Here is a 12,972-nt window from a genome sequence, read left to right on the forward strand (position 1 = left end):
TTAACTAAAGCAGTGGGGTCAAGGGAGGAGAACAGGGAGGCTTTAACTAAGGCAGTGGGGTCAAGGGAGGAGAACAGGGAGGCTTTAATTAAGGCAGTGGGGTCAAGGGAGGAGAACAGGGAGGCTTTAACTAAGGCAGTGGGCAAGGTCTTGTTATCAAGGGAGAAACCTCACTCCCTCCCCTTTTCTCTCTTTTCTCGTGCTCCATCGGCCCCCAGGAACCTGGTCTCTCTCATTAACGAGAAGGCTCTGTTCCTCACCTGGTCTCTCACTCCCCTCTCTCTCCGGGCGCTCCATCGGCCCCCAGGAACCTGATCTCTCTCATTAATGAGAAGGCTCTGTTCCTCACCTGGTCTCTCACTCCCTCTCTCTCCCCTCTCTCTCTCTCTCTCTCTCACTTTCTCCCTCCCCTCCTCCCTCTCTCTCCAGGCGCTCCATCGGCCCCCAGGAACCTGGTCTCTCTCATGAACGAGACGGCTCTGTTCCTCACCTGGTCTCTCTCTCCCTCTCTCTCCAGGCGCTCCATCGGCCCCCAGGAACCTGGTCTCTCTCATGAACGAGACGGCTCTGTTCCTCACCTGGTCTCCACCTAGCGACAGCGGTGGCAGGAAGGACCTGACTTATAACATCATGTGCCAGCGCTGTGGCAGTGGCGCCTCCGGTGGCGAGGAGGACTGTGAGCCGTGTGAGACCGACCTGCGCTTCGTACCACGCCTCCTGGGCCTCACCGGGACCTCGGTGGCTATTCTGGACTTTGCCACACACGCCAACTACACCTTCCACGTAGAGACGGTCAATGGAGTGTCTGGACTGGGAGGAAACACCAGGCCCCTGGCAAACATCACTGTTACTACTGACCAGACTGGTGAGTACTGACCAGACCCCTGGTTAACATCACTGTTACTACTGACCAGACTGGTGAGTACTGACCAGACCCCTGGTTATCATCTCTGTTACTACTGACCAGAAACCTGGTTATCATCACTGTTACTACTGACCAGACCCCTGGTTAACATCACTGTTACTACTGACCAGACTGGTGAGTACTGACCAGACCCCTGGTTAACATCTCTGTTACTACTGACCAGACCCCTGGTTAACATCTCTGTTACTACTGACCAGACCCCTGGTTAACATCTCTGTTACTACTGACCAGACCCCTGGTTAACATCTCTGTTACTACTGACCAGACTGGTTACTACTGACCAGACCCCTGGTTAACATCACTGTTACTACTGACCAGACTGGTGAGTACTGACCAGACCCCTGGTTAACATCACTGTTACTACTGACCAGACCCTGGTTAACATCACTGTTACTACTGACCAGACCCCTGGTTAACATCTCTGTTACTACTGACCAGACCCCTGGTTAACATCTCTGTTACTGCTGACCAGACCCCTGGTTAACATCTCTGTTACTACTGACCAGACCCCTGGTTAACATCTCTGTTACTACTGACCAGACCCCTGGTTATCATCTCTGTTACTACTGACCAGACCCCCGGTTAACATCTCTGTTACTACTGACCAGACTGGTGAGTACTGACCAGACCCCTGGTTATCATCTCTGTTACTACTGACCAGACCCTGGTTAACATCACTGTTACTACTGACCAGACCCCTGGTTAACATCTCTGTTACTACTGACCAGACCCCTGGTTAACATCTCTGTTACTGCTGACCAGACCCCTGGTTAACATCTCTGTTACTGCTGACCAGACTGGTGAGTACTGACCAGACCCCTGGTTAACATCACTGTTACTACTGACCAGACCCCTGGTTAACATCTCTGTTACTACTGACCAGACTGGTGACTACTGACCAGACCCCTGGTTAACATCACTGTTACTACTGACCAGACTGGTGACTACTGACCAGACCCTGGTTATCATCTCTGTTACTACTGACCAGACCCCTGGTTAACATCACTGTTACTACTGACCAGACCCCTGGTTAACATCTCTGTTACTACTGACCAGACCCCTGGTTAACATCTCTGTTACTGCTGACCAGACCCCTGGTTAACATCTCTGTTACTGCTGACCAGACTGGTGAGTACTGACCAGACCCCTGGTTAACATCACTGTTACTACTGACCAGACCCCTGGTTAACATCTCTGTTACTACTGACCAGACTGGTGACTACTGACCAGACCCCTGGTTAACATCACTGTTACTACTGACCAGACTGGTGACTACTGACCAGACCCCTGGTTAACATCTCTGTTACTACTGACCAGACCCCTGGTTAACATCTCTGTTACTACTGACCAGACTGGTGAGTACTGACCAGACCCCTGGTTAACATCTCTGTTGCTACTGACCAGACCCCTGGTTAACATCTCTGTTACTACTGACCAGACCCCTGGTTAACATCTCTGTTACTACTGACCAGACCCCTGGTTAACATCACTGTTACTACTGACCAGACCCTGGTTAACATCTCTGTTACTACTGACCAGACCCCTGGTTAACATCTCTGTTACTGCTGACCAGACCCCTTGTTAACATCTCTGTTACTACTGACCAGACCCCTGGTTATCATCTCTGTTACTACTGACCAGACTGGTGAGTACTGACCAGACCCCTGGTTAACATCTCTGTTACTACTGACCAGACTGGTGAGTACTGACCAGACCCCTGGTTAACATCTCTGTTACTACTGACCAGACCCCTGGTTAACATCACTGTTACTACTGACCAGACCCCTGGTTAACATCTCTGTTACTACTGACCAGACCCCTGGTTAACATCTCTGTTACTACTGACCAGACCCCTGGTTAACATCACTGTTACTACTGACCAGACCCCTGGTTAACATCTCTGTTACTACTGACCAGACTGGTGAGTACTGACCAGACCCTGTTTAACATCTCTGTTACTACTGACCAGACCCCTGGTTAACATCACTGTTACTACTGACCAGACCCCTGGTTATCATCTCTGTTACTACTGACCAGACCCCTTGTTAACATCTCTGTTACTACTGACCAGACCCTGGTTAACATCTCTGTTACTACTGACCAGACCCCTGGTTAGCATCTCTGTTACTACTGACCAGACCCCTGGTTATCATCTCTGTTACTACTGACCAGACCCCTGGTTAACATCTCTGTTACTACTGACCAGACGGGTGAGTACTGACCAGACCCCTGGTTAGCATCTCTGTTACTACTGACCAGACCCCTGGTTAACATCACTGTTACTACTGACCAGACCCCTGGTTAACATCTCTGTTACTACTGACCAGACCCTGGTTAACATCACTGTTACTACTGACCAGACTGGTGAGTACTGACCAGACCCCTGGTTATCATCTCTGTTACTACTGACCAGACTGGTTACTACTGACCAGACCCCTGGTTAACATTGTTGTAATGAAATCTAATCATGGCGTCTCCTGAACCAAGGTGTTGTTGTAGTTATTAAATGAGCTGTTGATCTAATCCTGGCGTCTCCTGAACCAAGGTGTTGTTGTCGTTATTAAATGAGATCTAATCCTGGCGTCTCCTGAACCAAGGTGTTGTTGTAGTTATTAAATGAGCTGTTGATCTAATCCTGGCATCTCCTGAACCAAGGTGTTGTTGTAGTTATTAAATGAGATCTAATCCTGGCGTCTCCTGAACCAAGGTGTTGTCGTCGTTATTAAATGAGATCTAATCCTGGCGTCTCCTGAACCAAGTTTGGGGGGACGTCCATGTGATTTCTCTTCCTGGTATTACAGAACATGACTGTCTGGGTTTTCAGACAGACATCAATAGGTTCCACTTTATAATAACCAGAAACTGCACAATGGTTCTGAGAGGTGCTGTGTTTGTTATATTATGCTGCCTGGTGGAGCTCTCATTATGGGTTTTACACACACACACACACACACACACACACACACACACACACACACACACACACACACACACACACACACACACACACACACACACACACACACACACACACACACACACACACACACACACACACACACACACACACACACACACACACGGTCGGACACACGTTCAGTCACTAGCTCCCAGGGCGTGCAGGGAGAGGGAAGCTAACCAAGGGAGGTGCACCCTGGGAAAGGAAGTAACATCTTTTATGTAAATATTATCTCCTGCGGGGAGGCTGAGAAACAGCTTGCTCTGCTGTTCCCATCACTTTATTCAGAGGTTGGGATTGACTCATCAAAATGGAGCTGTCAGCCCTCCTCCCCTCTCTCTTCCTCCTCCCTCTCCTCCTCTCCTCCTCCTCTCCTTCTCTTCCTCCTCCTCTCCTCCTCTCCTCCTCCACCTCTCCTTCTCCTCTCCTCCTCCACCTCTCCTTCTCCTCTCCTCCTCCACCTCTCCTTCTCCTCTCCTCCTCCTCTCCTCCTCCCTCTTTCTCTTCCTCTCTTCCTCTCCTCCCCTCTTCCTCTTCCTCTCCTCCTCCTCCTCTCCTTCTCTCCTCCCCTCTTCCTCTTCCTCTTCCTCTCCTCCTTCTCCTCTCCTTCTCTTCTCCTCTCCTCCCTCTCCTCTCCCCCTCTTCCTCTTCCTCTCTTCCTCTCCCTCCCCTCTTCCTCTCCTCCCTCCTCCTCCCTCTCCTTCTCTTCTCCTCTCCTCCTCCTCCTCTCCTCCCTCCCTCCTCTTCTCCTCCTCCTCTCATTCTCCTCTCCTCTACTCCTCCTCCTCCTCCTCTCCTCCCCTCTTCCTCTTCTCCTCCCTCTTCTCCTCCTCCTCTCCTTCTCCTCTCCTTCTCTTCTCCCTCCTCCTCTCCCCTCTCCCCCTCTCTTCCTCTTCCTCTCTTCCTCTCCCCCCTCTTCCTCTCCTCCTCCTCCTCTCCTTCTCCTCTCCTCCCCTCCTCCTCCTCTCCTCCCCTCTTCCTCTTCTCCTCCCCTCTTCCTCTCTTCTTCTCTCCCCTCTTCCTCTCCTCTTCTCCTCCTCCTCTCCTTCTCCTCTCCTCTACTTCTCCTCCTCCTCTCCTCCTCCCTCTCCTCTTCCTCTCCACCTCTTCTCCTCCCCTCTTCCTCTTCCTCTCCGCCTCTCCTCCTCATTGTCTGCTAAACCTCAGAAGATCCTCATTACTAAACACAGTGGCAGCTCACACAGTCAGACAGACAGACAGACAGACAGACTTTCTCTCTCTCTCTCTGTCTCTCTGTCTTTCTGTCTGCTGTCTCTGTCTCTCTCTCTCTCTCTCTCTCTCTCTCTCTCTCTCTCTCTCTCTCTCTCTCTCTCTCTCTCTCTCTCTCTCTCTCTCTCTCTCTCTCTCTCTCTCTGTCTTCCTCTCTTACATAAGCACACCCAGTCAGGTCCACTTCAACACCTAATCCAGGCTATGTGTTAGAGCACCACCCATGATCCCCACTGTTTAACCCTGTTGAACCCCCACACCACCCACGATCCCCACTGTTTAACCCTGTTGAACCAGACACCACCCATGATCCCCCCCTGTTTAACCCTGTTTAACCCCACACCACCCATGATCCCCCTGTTTAACCCTGTTGAACCAGACACCACCCATGATCCCCCCTGTTTAACCCTGTTGAACCAGACACCACCCACGATCCCCACTGTTTAACCCTGTTGAACCAGACACCACCCATGATCCCCCCTGTTTAACCCTGTTTAACCCCACACCACCCATGATCCCCCCTGTTTAACCCTGTTGAACCCCACACCACCCACGATCCCCACTGTTTAACCCTGTTGAACCAGACACCACCCATGATCCCCACTGTTTAACCCTGTTGAACCCCACACCACCCATGATCCCCCCTGTTTAACCCTGTTGAACCAGACACCACCCATGATCCCCACTGTTTAACCCTGTTTAACCCTGTTGAACCAGACACCACCCATGATGCCCCCTGTTTAACCCTGTTGAACCAGACACCACCCATGATGCCCCTGTTTAACCCTGTTTAACCCTGTTGAACCAGACACCACCCATGATGCCCCTGTTTAACCCTGTTGAACCAGACACCACCCATGATCCCCACTGTTTAACCCTGTTGAACCCCACACCACCCATGATCCCCCTGTTTAACCCTGTTGAACCAGACACCACCCACGATCCCCACTGTTTAACCCTGTTGAACCAAACACCACCCATGATGCCCCTGTTTAACCCTGTTGAACCAGACACCACCCATGATCCCCACTGTTTAACCCTGTTGAACCCCACACCACCCATGATCCCCCCTGTTTAACCCTGTTTAACCCTGTTGAACCCCACACCACCCATGATCCCCACTGTTTAACCCTGTTGGCTGGCTGTTCTCTACACATTAACACTCTGAGAATCAATCACCGCTCTGTCGCCAAGGCAACAGCTAAAATATACCTAAGTCTTAGAGAGATAAGAGAAGAACGAAAGAGAGAGGGGGGAGAACATCAATGTTCCCATGAGACAATATCTTCCTAATGATCTCCTAGTTTCCTACAGTAGAGAACTACCTACTAATGTCTTGATAATGATCTCCTAGTTTCCTACAGTAGAGAACTACCTACTAATGTCTTGATAATTATCTCCTAGTTTCCTACAGTAGAGAACTACCTGCTAATGCCTTGATAATGATCTCCTAGTTTCCTACAGTAGAGAACTACCTACTAATGCCTTGATAATGATCTCCTAGTTTCTACAGTAGAGAACTACCTGCTTTAATGCCTTGATAATGATCTCCTAGTTTCCTACAGTAGAGAACTACCTGCTTTAATGCCTTGATAATGATCTCCTAGTTTCCTACAGTAGAGAACTACCTACTAATGTCTTGATAATGATCTCCTAGTTTCCTACAGTAGAGAACTACCTGCTAATGCCTTGATAATGATCTCCTAGTTTCCTACAGTAGAGAACTACCTGCTTAATGTCTTGATAATGATCTCCTAGTTTCCTACAGTAGAGAACTACCTGCTAATGTCTTGATAATGATCTCCTAGTTTCCTACAGTAGAGAACTACCTACTAATGTCTTGATAATGATCTCTAGTTTCCTACAGTAGAGAACTACCTGCTAATGTCTTGATAATTATCTCCTAGTTTCCTACAGTAGAGAACTACCTGCTTAATGCCTTGATAATGATCTCCTAGTTTCCTACAGTAGAGAACTACCTGCTAATGTCTTGATAATTATCTCCTAGTTTCCTACAGTAGAGAACTACCTACTAATGTCTTGATAATTATCTCCTAGTTTCCTACAGTAGAGAACTACCTACTAATGTCTTGATAATTATCTCCTAGTTTCCTACAGTAGAGAACTACCTGCTAATGTCTTGATAATTATCTCCTAGTTTCCTACAGTAGAGAACTACCTACTAATGCCTTGATAATGATCTCCTAGTTTCCTACAGTAGAGAACTACCTACTAATGCCTTGATAATGATCTCCTAGTTTCCTACAGTAGAGAACTACCTACTAATGTCTTGATAATTATCTCCTAGTTTCCTACAGTAGAGAACTACCTGCTAATGTCTTGATAATTATCTCCTAGTTTCCTACAGTAGAGAACTACCTACTAATGCCTTGATAATGATCTCCTAGTTTCCTACAGTAGAGAACTACCTACTAATGCCTTGATAATGATCTCCTAGTTTCCTACAGTAGAGAACTACCTACTAATGTCTTGATAATTATCTCCTAGTTTCCTACAGTAGAGAACTACCTGCTAATGTCTTGATAATTATCTCCTAGTTTCCTACAGTAGAGAACTACCTACTAATGCCTTGATAATGATCTCCTAGTTTCCTACAGTAGAGAACTACCTACTAATGTCTTGATAATTATCTCCTAGTTTCCTACAGTAGAGAACTACCTACTAATGTCTTGATAATGATCTCCTAGTTTCCTACAGTAGAGAACTACCTACTAATGTCTTGATAATTATCTCATAGTTTCCTACAGTAGAGAACTACCTGCTTAATGCCTTGATAATGATCTCCTAGTTTCCTACAGTAGAGAACTACCTGCTTTAATGTCTTCCTAATGATCTCCTAGTTTCCTACAGTAGAGAACTACCTGCTTTAATGCCTTGATAATGATCTCCTAGTTTCCTACAGTAGAGAACTACCTGCTTTAATGCCTTGTCACCGGTGAAAATGCAACTTTTTGATAAACTTGATGAATTTCTTTTTCATTCCAATGTAATCTACTTACTCTGCCATTGTTATTTTCAACGTGTGATAGACATCTAAACTAGGAGTCCAATCCAACTTGTCAAGACTAGACTGGGAACGCTGCAAACAGGGGACGATAAATGAATTAGGAATGATGTCTGAATAAATGTAGCATAATTAAAAGCCTAATGAGGCATTAATATGCAATTTGCAAATGATGAGCGTGAGCAAGGAAACAAATCTCCGTTAATGTGTTGGGGATAAAACCACAGATGGAGAGGAAGAGGAGAGGAGAGGAGAGGAGAGGAGAGGAGAGGAGAGGAGAGGAGAGGAGAGGAGAGGAGAGGAGAGGAGAGGAGAGGAGGGAGGGAGAGGGAGGGGAGGGGAGGAGAGGGGAGGAGAGGAGAGGAGGGGAGGAGAGGAGAGGAGGGGAGGAGAGGGGAGGGGAGGGAAGAGAGGAGAGGGGAGGAGGGGAGAGGAGAGGAGAGGAGAGGAGAGGAGAGGGAGGAGAGTTGAGAGGGAGTTCCTCGCTGATCCCCCAGACACAGTACTGACAGGACCATGCTGACCCCCCCAGACACAGTACTGACAAGACCAGATTGGTCCTTATCTGGCTAAGGTCAGGAAGTCAGTTATAGCTGGCTAAGGTCAGGAAGTCAGTTATAGCTGGCTAAGGTCAGGAAGTCAGTTATAGCTGGCTAAGGTCAGGAAGTCAGTTATAGCTGGCTAAGGTCAGGAAGTCAGTTATAGCTGGCTAAGGTCAGGAAGTCAGTTATAGCTGGCTAAGGTCAGGAAGTCAGTTATAGCTGGCTAAGGTCAGGAAGTCAGTTATAGCTGGCTAAGGTCAGGAAGTCAGTTATAGCTGGCTAAGGTCAGGAAGTCAGTTATAGCTGGCTACGGTCAGGAAGTCAGTTATAGCTGGGTAAGGTCAGGAAGTCAGTTATAGCTGGGTAAGGTCAGGAAGTCAGTTATAGCTGGCTAAGGTCAGGAAGAGCTGGCTAAGGTCAGGAAGTCAGTTATAGCTGGCTAAGGTCAGGAAGTCAGTTATAGCTGGCTAAGGTCAGGAAGTCAGTTATAGCTGGCTAAGGTCAGGAAGTCAGTTATAGCTGGCTAAGGTCAGGAAGTCAGTTATAGCTGGGTAAGGTCAGGAAGTCAGTTATAGCTGGCTAAGGTCAGAAGAGCTGGCTAAGGTCAGGAAGAGCTGGCTAAGGTCAGGAAGAGCTGGCTAAGGTCAGGAAGTCAGTTATAGCTGGGTAAGGTCAGGAAGTCAGTTATAGCTGGCTAAGGTCAGGAAGAGCTGGCTAAGGTCAGGAAGTCAGTTATAGCTGGCTAAGGTCAGGAAGTCAGTTATAGCTGGCTAAGGTCAGGAAGTCAGTTATAGCTGGCTAAGGTCAGGAAGTCAGTTATAGCTGGCTAAGGTCAGGAAGAGCTGGCTAAGGTCAGGAAGAGCTGGCTAAGGTCAGGAAGAGCTGGCTAAGGTCAGGAAGTCAGTTATAGCTGGCTAAGGTCAGGAAGTCAGTTATAGCTGGCTAAGGTCAGGAAGTCAGTTATAGCTGGCTAAGGTCAGGAAAGTTATAGCTGGCTAAGGTCAGGAAGTCAGTTATAGCTGGCTAAGGTCAGGAAGAGCTGGCTAAGGTCAGGAAGTCAGTTATAGCTGGCTAAGGTCAGGAAGTCAGTTATAGCTGGCTAAGGTCAGGAAGTCAGTTATAGCTGGCTAAGGTCAGGAAGTCAGTTATAGCTGGCTAAGGTCAGGAAGAGCTGGCTAAGGTCAGGAAGTCAGTTATAGCTGGCTAAGGTCAGGAAGTCAGTTATAGCTGGCTAAGGTCAGGAAGAGCTGGCTAAGGTCAGGAAGAGCTGGCTAAGGTCAGGAAGTCAGTTATAGCTGGCTAAGGTCAGGAAGTCAGTTATAGCTGACTAAGGTCAGAAGTCAGTTATAGCTGGCTAAGGTCAGGAAGAGCTGGCTAAGGTCAGGAAGTCAGTTATAGCTGGCTAAGGTCAGGAAGTCAGTTATAGCTGGCTAAGGTCAGGAAGTCAGTTATAGCTGGGTAAGGTCAGGAAGTCAGTTATAGCTGGCTAAGGTCAGGAAGAGCTGGCTAAGGTCAGGAAGAGCTGGCTAAGGTCAGGAAGTCAGTTATAGCTGGCTAAGGTCAGAAGTCAGTTATAGCTGGGTAAGGTCAGGAAGTCAGTTATAGCTGGCTAAGGTCAGGAAGAGCTGGCCAAGGTCAGGAAGTCGCCGGTAGCTGTGGTCAGTAAGTCAGTTTCATAGTTGGCTGGTGTCGAAGTCACAGGCTGGCTAGTATCAGGAAATCAGTTATAGCTATTAAGGTCAGAAGTCAGTTATAGCTGGCTAAGGTCAGGAAGAGCTGAAGCAGTCAGGAAGAGCTGGCTGTCAAAGAGCTGGAAGTTAAGGTCAGGAAGTCAGTTATAGCTGGCTAAGGCCAGGTTAAATATGGCCAAGCAAGGTCAGGAAGTCAGTTATAGCTGGCTAAGGTCAGGAAGTCAGTTATAGCTGGCTAAGGTCAGGAAGTCAGTTATAGCTGGCTAAGGTCAGGAAGAGCTGGCTAAGGTCAGGAAGTCAGTTATAGCTGGCTAAGGTCAGGAAGTCAGTTATAGCTGGCTAAGGTCAGGAAGAGCTGGCTAAGGTCAGGAAGAGCTGGCTAAGGTCAGGAAGTCAGTTATAGCTGGCTAAGGTCAGGAAGTCAGTTATAGCTGGCTAAGGTCAGGAAGTCAGTTATAGCTGGCTAAGGTCAGGAAGTCAGTTATAGCTGGCTAAGGTCAGGAAGTCAGTTATAGCTGGCTACGGTCAGGAAGTCAGTTATAGCTGGCTAAGGTCAGGAAGTCAGTTATAGCTGGCTAAGGTCAGGAAGTCAGTTATAGCTGGCTAAGGTCAGGAAGTCAGTTATAGCTGGCTAAGGTCAGGAAGAGCTGGCTAAGGTCAGGAAGTCAGTTATAGCTGGCTAAGGTCAGGAAGTCAGTTATAGCTGGCTAAGGTCAGGAAGTCAGTTATAGCTGGCTAAGGTCAGGAAGTCAGTTATAGCTGGGTAAGGTCAGGAAGTCAGTTATAGCTGGGTAAGGTCAGGAAGTCAGTTATAGCTGGCTAAGGTCAGGAAGAGCTGGCTAAGGTCAGGAAGTCAGTTATAGCTGGCTAAGGTCAGGAAGTCAGTTATAGCTGGGTAAGGTCAGGAAGTCAGTTATAGCTGGGTAAGGTCAGGAAGTCAGTTATAGCTGGCTAAGGTCAGGAAGAGCTGGCTAAGGTCAGGAAGTCAGTTATAGCTGGCTAAGGTCAGGAAGTCAGTTATAGCTGGGTAAGGTCAGGAAGTCAGTTATAGCTGGGTAAGGTCAGGAAGTCAGTTATAGCTGGCTAAGGTCAGGAAGTCAGTTATAGCTGGCTAAGGTCAGGAAGTCAGTTATAGCTGGCTAAGGTCAGGAAGAGCTGGCTAAGGTCAGGAAGTCAGTTATAGCTGGCTAAGGTCAGGAAGTCAGTTATAGCTGGGTAAGGTCAGGAAGTCAGTTATAGCTGGGTAAGGTCAGGAAGTCAGTTATAGCTGGCTAAGGTCAGGAAGTCAGTTATAGCTGGCTAAGGTCAGGAAGTCAGTTATAGCTGGCTAAGGTCAGGAAGTCAGTTATAGCTGGCTAAGGTCAGGAAGTCAGTTATAGCTGGCTAAGGTCAGGAAGTCAGTTATAGCTTGCTAAGATGTTGTCTTATGGGGGGAGAATTAAGTAGACATTAACATGCGCAGTTTGATCTACTCCAGGAAGTGATGTTGCAGACTAGCTCAGTGCTGCCCCCTCTCGTTGACTAGCTCGACTTGAAGGCCAACCGGGGTACTGCAGGCTGCCAGTACCAACTATATAATCCCCATAACTTCTTCTGTGAGCGATTTGACATACATCTGGTGGAATAGAAGAAACGATTGGTACCAGGATTGTACATGAATAATTGACCACGAAGATTGACATTTTCTCATTTACTGGGGGGGGGGGGGCCGGGGGGGCATCCTGTATTCTGAATTGAGTGGCGGCCGTCGTTCTCCCCCTGGTCCCAAACCACTGATGAGTATTTGGGATTATTTTAACACAGTGTATTGGACCCAGGCCTGTGAACGTGTCTCTGCAGGTCCTTCTCTGGTTGGCGTGGTGAGGAAGGACTGGGCGTCTGACAACAGTATCGCCCTCTCCTGGACGGAGGTGGAACAGCAGCCCAACGTCATACTGGACTATGAGATCAAGTACTACGATAAGGTACAGTCCCATAGACCACATTTATGGAACACTTTAGTTGTATAGAACAATGCAAAAAAAGGGTTGTCGGTTCGATTCCCACACGGCTCACGTACTAAAAATCTATACACTCACTGTATTGCCAGCAGCATACCACCCTGCATACCACTGCTGGCTTGGCTCTGAAGCTAAGCAGGGTTGGTCCTGGTCAGCAGCATACCACCCTGCATACCACTGCTGGCTTGGCTCTGAAGCTAAGCAGGGTTGGTCCCTGGATGGGAGACCAGATGCTGCTGGAAGTGGTGTTGGAGGGCCAGTAGGAGGCACTCTTTCCTCTGGTCTAAAAAAATATCCCAATGACCCAGGGCAGTGATTGGGGACACTGCCCTGTGGAGGGGGACGTTAAACGGGTGTCCTGACTCTCTGAGGTCATTAAAGATCCCATGGCACTTATCGTAAGAGTAGGGGTGTTAACCCCAGTGTCCTGGCTAAATTCCCAATCTGGCCCTCAAACCATCACGGTCACCTAATCATCCCCAGCTTCTAATTGGCTCATTCATCCCCCTCCTCCTCTTCCCTCTAACGATTCCCCAGGTCGTTGCTCTAAATGAGAACGTGTTCTCAATCAATTTACCTGGTTAAATAAATAAGTCACAT

At 48.2% G+C, this 12,972-nt stretch overlaps 1 protein-coding gene across 1 annotated transcript in view; it reads left to right on the top strand.

The window, feature by feature from the left end:
- The window catches only part of LOC124028415 (ephrin type-A receptor 6-like), a gene marked incomplete at both ends in the record, with an annotated part of 37,359 nt that extends 25,023 nt beyond the window's left edge, over nucleotides 1-12,336 (top strand). Inside the window, 2 exons of the mRNA XM_046340469.1 lie at nucleotides 518-865; nucleotides 12,212-12,336. Coding sequence (XP_046196425.1) covers nucleotides 518-865; nucleotides 12,212-12,336 — 473 coding nt within the window. The remainder of the gene's footprint in view (nucleotides 1-517; nucleotides 866-12,211) is intronic.
- Between the last annotated feature and the right edge of the window lie 636 nt (nucleotides 12,337-12,972).

This window comes from Oncorhynchus gorbuscha, unplaced genomic scaffold (assembly GCF_021184085.1).
Source record: "Oncorhynchus gorbuscha isolate QuinsamMale2020 ecotype Even-year unplaced genomic scaffold, OgorEven_v1.0 Un_scaffold_4100, whole genome shotgun sequence".
NCBI lineage: Eukaryota > Metazoa > Chordata > Actinopteri > Salmoniformes > Salmonidae > Oncorhynchus > Oncorhynchus gorbuscha.